The sequence below is a fragment of the Phasianus colchicus genome, chromosome 16, assembly GCF_987193195.1.
Source record: "Phasianus colchicus chromosome 16, bPhaCol1.hap1.1, whole genome shotgun sequence".
In the NCBI taxonomy this organism is placed as follows: Eukaryota; Metazoa; Chordata; class Aves; order Galliformes; family Phasianidae; genus Phasianus; species Phasianus colchicus.
In genome coordinates, this window is record NC_143451.1 from 13,312,290 (window position 1) to 13,322,377 (window position 10,088).

Below are 10,088 nucleotides of genomic sequence, written 5' to 3' on the forward strand. Positions count from 1 at the left end.
ATGGGAAATGGTGACAGAGAAAGTGGAGGGGTGTGAAAGAACTGAGCTATGGGAAGGGAGAGCCAGGAAAGGAGCTGCCAAAGCTGGAGAGATTTTTCCCAATGAGTTTGGGAAGGGCAATGCTCAGAAATGCAAGATCATAAAGAGTGCTAAGAAAAGTGGGATGAAATGGCAAGCCCTTCTTATTAAAATGAGTTATTTAATAAAACTATGAATTATTCAACAAAGAACATTTTCTAGCTTGTTCTATGCACATTTAACACTGAAAATGGGGGGGAGCTGGTGGAATGGGATCAGAAAGGAGATCTTGGGATGTCATCTATATAACACTTATGGGGATGGGCTGGATGCCACATTACCCTGCTCCTTTGTCAGTCCCTGCCTTTCACATGCTGCTTCAAAGCATCACTGAGGATTCCACAGATTTTGCATTGTCCAGGCAGGCAGAAGGTGCAGGTGCCTCTGTGCCAGGCAGGATTTCTGCCTGGAGGTCTTCTGTAAAGAGCTGGGTGGCAAATACAAAAGAAAATCCTGAGAAGGGAACAGAGGCTCAGGCTTACTTAGGAGCAAGAAAAAGGCTTGAGGAGAGAGTGTGTGGGAAGGGGGATGGAGGAGAAGAGGATCAGAGATACGGAGCAGTGGCTGGGGATGGGCTGTGATGTGCTGTTCCCCACCATGCCCTGCTTTGCCATCACCTCCTGGCGGCAGTTCGAGGCTCTGTATCCAGAGGGGATGTGTCCCGGCTGGAGCGTCGTGGTCAAGGGTGAAACCAGCTCCAGCACCAGCATGTGAGTACAGCCGTGCTCACAGCTCCTCTAGAACAGCAGTGGTGCTCCACGGCTCTCTGCATCCCTTTCTCTCGCTTTTATAGGTTTGAAATTAATTTCCTCAGTCATCCCGGAGATCAGATCGCTTTCCACTTTAACCCCCGCTTCGCCAGCTCCAGAATTGTTTGCAACTCCTTCCTGGCCAACCACTGGGGGAAGGAGGAGGTGAACAAAACCTTCCCCTTCGAAGCCAAGGAACCCTTCCAGGTACCCCCGGGTCACACCGTGGACGTCCGTGGGTGGGGCAGGATTGTCCCAGCCAATATTGGGGTGGTCCTCAAGGATCTGCCTTCACCTTTCCAGCCAGCACTGTATCCAGTGAGGTCCCCTTTCTGAATCTACCTCCTGTCAGTATTTCTTTTGTCCCCACTATTTTGCTGCTGATTTATAGCCAGCTCTGGCACAGACACGCACAGCTCCAGCAATAATCCCTGGTGCTTTTGTCATCAGTTCAAGCTTTGCATTGTCACCAGTTTCTGCTATCACAAAGCAAACAACTTTATTATTCTTTTCTTTTGCCCAAAGAAGAGATGACCTGTTCATGTGTCAGCTGGGGGAGGATTTGGATGCACATTCCCAGATCTGAGTGCTCACCAATGTGACAGCAGTGAGGTCTGGGGAGGATGTGTCCACCTGGTGAACGTAACACAGTCTCTCTTTCAGGTTGAAATCTATTCTGACCAGGATTATTTCCACATTTTCATTGATGAAAACAAAATCCTGCAATACAAGCATCGGCAAAAACAGCTTTCATCCATCACCAAGCTGCAGATTCTCAATGATATTGACATTTCTTCAGTGGAAATCACCAAACGAGGCCTTTACTAGCAAGAACAGTTGGGATAACCTCACCAGCCACTCCTCCTTAAGTTCCTGATCCAGCTGGGGGCCACATCCTCCACATCTCCACCCATCATCAGCCAGCCAGATAGCTGCAGCACATCCTTGCAGTGGAAATGATGGTCACAGCCATTGCATGCCACAGCACTATAGCAGCTTGTAGCCCACATCAATGAAGACCTTCTGCCCCTGTGCCCTAAAGTGCACAATGCTCTTATCTTTGCTGTTAGAGAGACTGACAGATCACTGCTTCATATCAAAATCTGCCTTGAATAGCCTGGATATTTTAATGCTGCCCTAGAAATTGCATTTGCCCTGGAGTAGGATGCAAATTAGTGCTAGTCCTCAGCTGGCTGCATGGCAATGGATGCAACGTGTATGGATGTTACCAATGGAAAGGGACAGCTCACTGCAGGAGCTGGGTTAAAATGCCACTGTATTTGCCAATAAAATCCAACTAAGAAATCCCTGCTGAAACATCCCTCACTGGGCAGATCAATTGAGTTGTTTGTTCCCTGCAAACCTATAGGCGTGCAATAGGTCTGAGCAACAATCAGTGCATGGGGCAGGAGGACACAGGTTGGGGGTTGCTTTACTCTGCACTGGGAAAGCACTGCCCTTTTGCTCTGAGGGTTAATAAAGTCCTTTCTATGTAGGCCAAAGTGATAAGATGCAAATTGCAAGATATTTCCAGAAGATAAGTTCCACAGAGATGTTTGCTCAGCCTGTGTCCTGCCAACACCAGCCTTGTTAGACAGACCTTGGGAGTTGGTGTAGAGGGTCAAAAAAGGGTAAAGCTCATCAGAGCACATAAAGGAACATGGGCCCTCCAGCACGCAATAGAGACTCCAAAAACAAAAAAACAGTCCACGCTGCTGGACTCCAAATACAAAAGAACATCTTCAGAAGCCAAGGTCTAGAAGCCTGTGAGTTCAGAATGAACAAACTGCCACTCATCCTGTAGATGTTCTGACTTTTCTCTTTGCCCTGCCCGCTTTCATTTCCTCCTCTTTTTCAGCTGCCCTTCATATAGCCTTACACCCTGTTCTCTTTGCTGTTCCCTCTTCCTTGAAAAGGGAAATCTCTCTGATTCCTTGACCAAGACACTGCAGGCAAAGATTATGTTATTTTTACTGTTTTAATTGCACACATTAGAAGCATAATGTCTCAGTGTTAAATCTGAACAGGAACTCGCTCCAAAAATGCAATTACAGCTGCCCCCAAATCACTCAATTGTTTCTCAGACGTAAGGCAGACCACATTCCTGATGGCAAGCAATAACACAGACGGTCCCCGCCTTGCAGTCCCTTCCTTCAGGACAATGACATTTAGTAACAAAGCAGCCCTGACCCATCCTTGTCTTTGGATGGGATCACCAAAGGCCATAGTTGCACTCCAGACTTCTCAGTGCTTAAATTGGCCATTCCCAACTCTTCCCTCTGTTTATAGTCTCGAGGACTTAAAAAGAAGAGGTGACTGCGTAGCCGCCAACCACAACACAGGATGCCACAAAGCTGACATTTATGAGTCTGCTGAAAAGTTTATCATTTTCTTCCAGACATAAAAAACACCAACTGGAACTGGGCCTGTTCTCACGGTGGAGAATGCAATGGGAACTAAAAATAGTCCCAACCAGTACCTCTTCCCCCCAAAGAGAGCAGAAATTACCATTTGGAAATGACAACTGTCTTGGTGGCAAGTTGGGAGAGCTTGGAGATGGTGAGACTTCCTTTGGAATAAATCCATCACCACTGAGGCAAAACAGTTGCCAGGATCTGCCTTAAATTGTAGTTGTGATGCCACTCAAGGGCCCTACTCCTCCAGCCATCCCTTCAGTAAGACAGACACAAACGCAGGCAAAAATAGTCCTGTTGGGATCTCTGTGTCATACTTCTGATAATGCTGAACTGCATTTGAAAGAAATTGTTCTTTTTATTCATGCCTGTTTGGGGGCTGATAGACAGATCATTTTTCACAGAGGAAAAGTGATGAAACAATTTATGAGGCTAATACTTGTACCTACATAGCTGCAAAATCCATTTACAGCCACCGCTGCAGTAATACTCCACAATTTCATTTTTCTCCCTAGAAGCGAGCACAAAAGACCTCGGACAAACAGAGCAAAAATATTTCAAGTACAAACAAATCAAGAGATGCCACACCAAATCAGGCAGCAGCAGGGATTGTGCCACATCCGCGAGCACCTTCCCCACAGCTGGTGCCAGCGGCTGCTCTCACTGTGTCACCATCCACACTGAGCAAGCCCAATCTCTCCTGACACATCCACAGCACTACTGCAGGGCTTTTTACTTTGGCTTTTATCTGCTGCCTCCTCTAGCCATAACAGTCCCAAGGGTAAAAGGGTCTTTGGAGCAATGTGGTTCTAGGGAGCTACAGAGCATCCCTGCAAGGAAAGCTGCAGGGCTGGCTGGTTAGGAGAAATGTTCTCTAACTCTCTCACCCTCATCTGCCCCTTAAGGAGAAACTCCAGGGAAAGATGAAGCCACACCATTAAGATGATCAGTTAAATTCTCAGGAGGGGGTTGACACATTAGCTCCACACAGAGGCACTGTGTGCTGGTGTTGAGCTGATCAGAGAGAACCAGCCCATGCTCCTTCCATGTCTCAATCAGTTTTCCTATTCACCACCTGGGACTGTAGAGGGAACTGATGGAGAGGCACTCTTGCCCAGCTTGGAAAGGTCCTTTTGAAGAGGAGGGAGATGAATATTTAACTGCCCAAGCTCAGTACTTTTGTTGGGGCCAAGCAGCACAGGAGCCAGGTTGAAATGTTTCCAGAGAGAGAAGTTAATGAAGGAGGGGATGGAGACTGTCTTATTGGTTCTGCTTATAAAGCAGAAGCTGCTGCCCTTATGGCTTACATCAACCAGGGAGGGCCAGCAGGGAGAGATGCCCTTCAGGAGGCAAAGCCAGGAGAGGCAGTGACCCCACAGAGGAGCTCTCCCATTCCCACTTGTGTTCCTTGTTTGGGCTGGATTTGCTCAGTGAGCAGTGAACTGCTCTGGCTTGTCCCAGATCAATAAGAAGGAAAATAGGCTCATAATCCCTTGCGCTTGAGTACTGCCAGAACTCCCAGGGCCAAGGTCTCCTCTGGCAGCATCTCAGGGCTGCGGATCTCCTGTGGAGCATCTGATGGTGCACAATTAGCGAGCACTCTTCAGTGCTGCTGACACTGCTGGCAATCATCACACACCCTGGCGGCAGCACCGGTGATTTCCTTATGGGCCGGTGAGCAAAAGGCTCCCACGTCAGTGACAGTCACATCCTATCAGCAGGGCAGCAGCCTGGACACATCAGGCTGAGTGATGCTGTCTCTGCCTTAGCAAGGGACACGCGAATATCAGACACTGGGTCTTGCCCCGAGATGAGGCAGAGTGCCAGTGCAGTGAGAAAGATGTCTAGAAAAGAATTAAAAGGGAAAAAGGGAAGCAGATGCAACCTACACCACATTTGCTTTCTGACTTAATGTCCATTTTTCTACAGAAAAAAAAAAAAAACCACCACAAAACTCTTTGATGCTGGTGGTTTAGCTATGCAGCCATGGCTGGAGGGCAGCTCTGGTGAAGGGAGGCAGAAGGGCCATTGGGAACTGTTTAGCTGACAGATGAGTTTTCTGCCATTTCAGTGCTTCCATGAGCATTCCCTGAAGGAGGGCAGAGCTGTGTGAGGCATTGTTCCTTGCCACTGATTCAATGCAGTCGTGCTGTGGTGCAGCTCAGTGACCAACCCACATCTACAGCACCTCACTTCTCACCTCCCCAAGGCGTCAGTTCTCCCAGCACATTGCCACACATACAGCCACCAGCAAGAGCAGAACTTAAGAGCCACGACTTTCTTCTTCACGTCTCTGAGCCCTTACCTAAGGGAGTGCTTATTCAACACGTGGGCTGTCAAACTCATAGATGTCTGCCAGAAGGGCAGATTCAGCTTTCCTGAAGAATACAAAAGAAACAAACAGAACAAGAAGAAAGGAAGAATAGCAGCTCTGTTTTAACTGGGAGAGAGAATTCTGAGGCACTATGCAGGCCCAGACTGCAGCTGAAAAGGAGACTCCGCAGAAAAGCAGAGAAAAGCTTCTTTTACTGCATTTAAAGGGAGCTTCATGAAGTCACTAACTCACACCACCTCCATCCAGAGCCAGCTCGGACGGGAGCACATCTCAGCTCTGATCCTGCATGCATAGCGGCAGGTATCAAGTTGCAGACATTAAATGCAGGCTGCAAAGGGATTATTTTCTGAAAGAAAGGATCTGCTATAGAGGTTAAAGCATTGGAGGCTGATGGTATTGCTTTACTTGACAGATGAGTTATTGTATACCTCTGCTGCATAAGAAAAGAGTGACAGAAATTAACCCTACTTATGAATTTGCTGACCTTCCTGTTCTGCAGTCTGTTCAAGACCCTCTTGCTAGAGCTGAACACAATCTATCATGTTATGCCTTCAAACTGCAAGAATACAGCCAGCCAAAGCTCTGACTTGCCCAGAGCACAAGAGCCAATGGAGACCAGGCAGCTTTCCCAGCCCCCATCTCAACCTGTGTTACCTGGCTGGGTCTCCCAGAGCACTTTGCAGCTTCAAACTAGAAAGAGAAGAAAGTGTCACAGCACCTTTATAGAGGTGAGGAAACCAAGGCACGTGGTGGGAAAAGAGCAGGGAGGAAAAGGGAGTGACCAGGTGCTTTTGCTTCCAGCCAAGTGCTCTCTGCAGCTCTTGACCTATCCGAGTAGCTTATGTCTTAGTTCAGCTGAGACTTTCTGTGACATATGAGAATTTGCCTTAATGCAGTAACAAATTCCATGCTGAACCCCTCTATGATCTGTAACACAGCCCAGGCTGCGCAGACAAGCCAGCCCCTTGTCTTAATAAGCTGAGCTTAACGAGTCATCCATTCACCTGTACATAGGTATCATTGCTACGGTCTCAGCTGCTAACGAGTATTTCTGTAACTTCTTTACTTCCTGCTCCATCCTAAACAATGGCCAAAGAGCCACAAGCATCCCTTCATTCTTCCCCTTCCTCTCCTAAGTGAGGTTTAGCGATTGCTGTGTGATTTATTGCACATGAGATCGCTGCTTCTGTAGAGTGGGAGTAACACCGAAGTGCAGCTACCTCACCTCCTGACCTCAGCCTCTGCACTAAACTCCATCTACTGTCATATTTCATTTCCTGAAGTCGCTTTGTGCTGTGAGCACACACTGGAACCAGAGAGACAAACGTGGTCAGTGGTGGTGAGGGAGCAGCGATCGTACCTCCCGTCAATTGCCCAAGTCGTTCCAGATGAGTCACTGCACAATGAAAGGTTATGCATTATTACTGGAGAGAAAAAAAAAAGTATGCAGCTGATCCTGACAGAGCTTAACCAACGCTCGGAGCCTCTGACTGATTTTGTATGACTCCAGTTGTGATATTCCTCTAAAAGGCTGCCCAAGATAAATAGAAGCTCGCAGATTTTTTTTTTCTTACCTTGTCAGAACATCAGAGCAGATTGCTGGAAAGGATTCAGAGCCACGATGTCACCTCTCCCTGCTTCCCAGCTGATCTCCCTCTGAATCCACACAGCAGGAATCCTAAGAGCTTCCTAGCCAAAAACACAAAATAGAGGAAAGCTTATTATTGCCCACACCACCTGATGGCCTTGTTGCAAAAGCGCTCAAGCTCTAAATCTCACTGTAACCCGATCCCAGCCTCATCAGCCAAGAGTGAATCTCCGTGCTCAGAGAGACAAGCTCCCTGCTATTGTGTTCTCTAAAACCTTTACCTGCTCTGCTGGCAGCTGTGGACCCTGCAATTGCTTTTCTCAGTGCCTTTCCTTCCGGCCCCCACGCGTTTCTCCTCTGCTTCTGCAAGCAGCTGCAGCTGGGAAAGGCAAACTGTGGCAAATTTAAAGCCTTTGTCAGACTTCCCCCAGCTGGCAATCAGCTGATGGAGCCAAGAAATCTCTGTCATGTAAAGACCTCTTTCTTATCTTATTGCAGCCAGCTACTGAGCACTGGGAAAGCAATGTTTTTGTGCAGCTCTGGCAGCACTCAGGTGTAAGGAAAGACTGCCTCAGCAGCCTCTGCTCTGACATGGTTTATCTGCCTATCCTCTCAGCAGCTGCACTGGCAAACTGCTTTGACCAAAACAGGCTGAAATGGAGACTCACAAACCTGATCAGACCAGCAGGTTTCCACAATTAGCCAAATCTGCTTAATTTGGGCCTTGCTTTCAGACTGATCCTGATTTTTCCTAAGGATTGATGTTGCCTCTTCTGAGCAAAAGAGAGAGACCTCCACACCAAATGTGAGCAGGGAGAAAATTCCCTGGGCTATGAAGTAGGGATCTCTCCTAAAAACCACTTTGCTGTGCAGTCACAGAATCATTTGAGCTGGAAGGGACCCCTAAAGTCCATCTGGTCCCACTCCCTGCAGACACACACACAGCTCCATCAGTGCTCAGATCCCATCCCCTGACCTCAGATGTCTGCAGGGATGGGGCATCACCACTGCTCTGGGCAGCCTTTGCACTGCCTCAAATCTCTTATCTCCGTTCATTGACTCTGACTCTTCTTTTAATGAGACAGGGTTTTATTTTAAACAGGGTCCCATCAGGGCTACATTCAGCCCTGTGCTCCCCAGTCTGCTGCTTGCCTGTCCTTCTGTACGAATCGAAAGCAAAGATATCAGAAAGATGGATTTTTGATCACACTTATGCCAAAATGGTGTTTCATTGTTCTTGAGTGAGCGCACATCATATCAGACAAATTCTTCTGTACAAAATTATCTTTTCATTTCAGCCACTACATTTCTGAAGCACTCAATCTAAGAGGCTTCCAATAACAAAGACAGAAGATAAAGAAGTTGGCACGTATCTGTTTATAAAAACAGACAGCAGTGAATATTCCCAGGCAGAATAATGCACACATTCCTCATTTAAAATCCTCAAAAGGACCCTAGAAATAGTTTAAACATTTCATTCTGTGATAGAGAGAGGAAGAACAATGAGAGAAGAAAGGTTTTCTCTCTCCTTAGACTAATTACAAACAATAAACATCAATTCCCAGTTGTTCTTATTTGTTTTGCAATAGTAGTTTCTAATATTCTGAAGTGCACCTGACATCTTTTGTGCCTTGTCTTGGTGCATGCATCAGCCTCTTATCTCTTCTCTCCACATCAATGTGCTGACATCAGTGAACTCCACATCGGAGTGATGCTGAGGACCTGGGCCACGGTGCCTGAAAAGTCCTTGTGTGCCCACCAAAACCGCGATGCTGGAGCAGCTCTGCCACGGGTTCAGAGCAGCCACCAGCAGAGGGAGCGGCAATCTCAGCTCACACGTCCCCACAATTCTGTGATTCTGTGAAAACTGACAGTGCTGGGGATTTGGGGAGTTTTCTTTTTGGAAGAAAGAGTCTCAGAGGAGGATGGACACTTTTTTGTCCAATATCAGTAGCAAACAATAACGCTGCTGCTTTGGCCCGATGGTAAAAGAGGCAGAGAGACAGCATCACTGCCGTGCACATCGAGCATTAGAAATGCACAGGACTCCTGGGCCCATGGGTGGCAGCAAGGAGTGTAGGCAGCATGGACAGGTTTAAGGGCTCCTGAGCTTCCTTTCCCCATAGTCCTCCCAACTCTGTGCCAAAGAATGAGGGATGGGAAGAGTAAGTGGCAGTGATGAACCACCCTGGGTTTTATCCAGTGCTTTTCATGAGCAATCTGACCAGCTCCTTCCAGTAAAACCGAAGGGAATCGATTTCACTGGTGCTAGCATTTCCCAGCTCACTGTCTTTTCTCCAAGTCAGTGGCCCAGCTGCCAAAACACCCTCCTTTACTTAGCAGGGAGAAAGTTTTACAAGGGGAAGGTACACAAGCTGCTGTGAAATTTCTCCATTTTCATGCTCACAAGGAGCCAGTCCATCTGGTCACCAGTACAAGCTGGAAAAGCCTCAGGATTTCTCTAATGTATACCAGTTCTTGGGCCTGGCACAGTCAGAACACAACAGCACAGCTCCTGCTCTTGCTGCAGTGGGAGCGGGGAGGTTTGTGCTGAGACAGCTATGCTAAATTTACCCCACTCTGGGACTGTGACGTGGAGTGAGCTGAGCAGGTTTGGGCAGACGTGCCAGGCCTGGGAGCTGCTGTGAGTTTTTCTGAGATTCTGGCAAAGCCCCAGAGTGGCTGACTCACTCTTCCTCTCAGGTCAGATCTTCACAGCTGTAACTCCGGTGAGACCAGTGGGTTATTTCTGATGCACACTGCTGTAGGATCAGAGTCCAGTCCGTTGCACTTGCTGGTGAAGGATGGCTTCTGTTTCCAGTGGGCTTCCTTTAGCTTTTACTCTAAAGCCACTCTGTAAGAGGGGAACCAGTGTGAAAAGAGTATGGCATTTTCTTTTTGCTGGAGATTCCCCATCTTGAGCT

The 10,088-nt window shown here is 47.7% G+C and overlaps 1 protein-coding gene and 1 long non-coding RNA gene across 3 annotated transcripts; one reads left to right on the forward strand and one right to left on the reverse strand.

Annotated features, from left to right (window-relative positions):
- Positions 1-218: 218 nt before the first annotated feature.
- On the forward strand, positions 219-2,019 carry GRIFIN (galectin-related inter-fiber protein). Its single transcript, XM_031606708.2, has 3 exons — positions 219-788; positions 872-1,034; positions 1,491-2,019. The coding sequence occupies exons 1-3, from the start codon at positions 607-609 to the stop codon at positions 1,653-1,655; spliced, it is 510 nt and encodes a 169-aa protein (XP_031462568.2). The 5' UTR covers positions 219-606; the 3' UTR covers positions 1,656-2,019.
- Positions 2,020-2,117: 98 nt separating this feature from the next.
- LOC116237500 (uncharacterized) lies at positions 2,118-7,534 on the reverse strand. 2 transcript variants are annotated; one of them, XR_016471699.1, is made up of 6 exons: positions 7,446-7,534; positions 7,151-7,265; positions 6,231-6,972; positions 5,547-5,619; positions 3,691-5,085; positions 2,118-3,574 (listed from the first exon to the last, which is right to left on the reverse strand). It is a non-coding gene; the product is annotated as an uncharacterized LOC116237500 (long non-coding RNA). The 2 variants fall into 2 exon arrangements; XR_016471698.1 differs by having other exon boundaries at positions 2,124-5,085.
- Between the last annotated feature and the right edge of the window lie 2,554 nt (positions 7,535-10,088).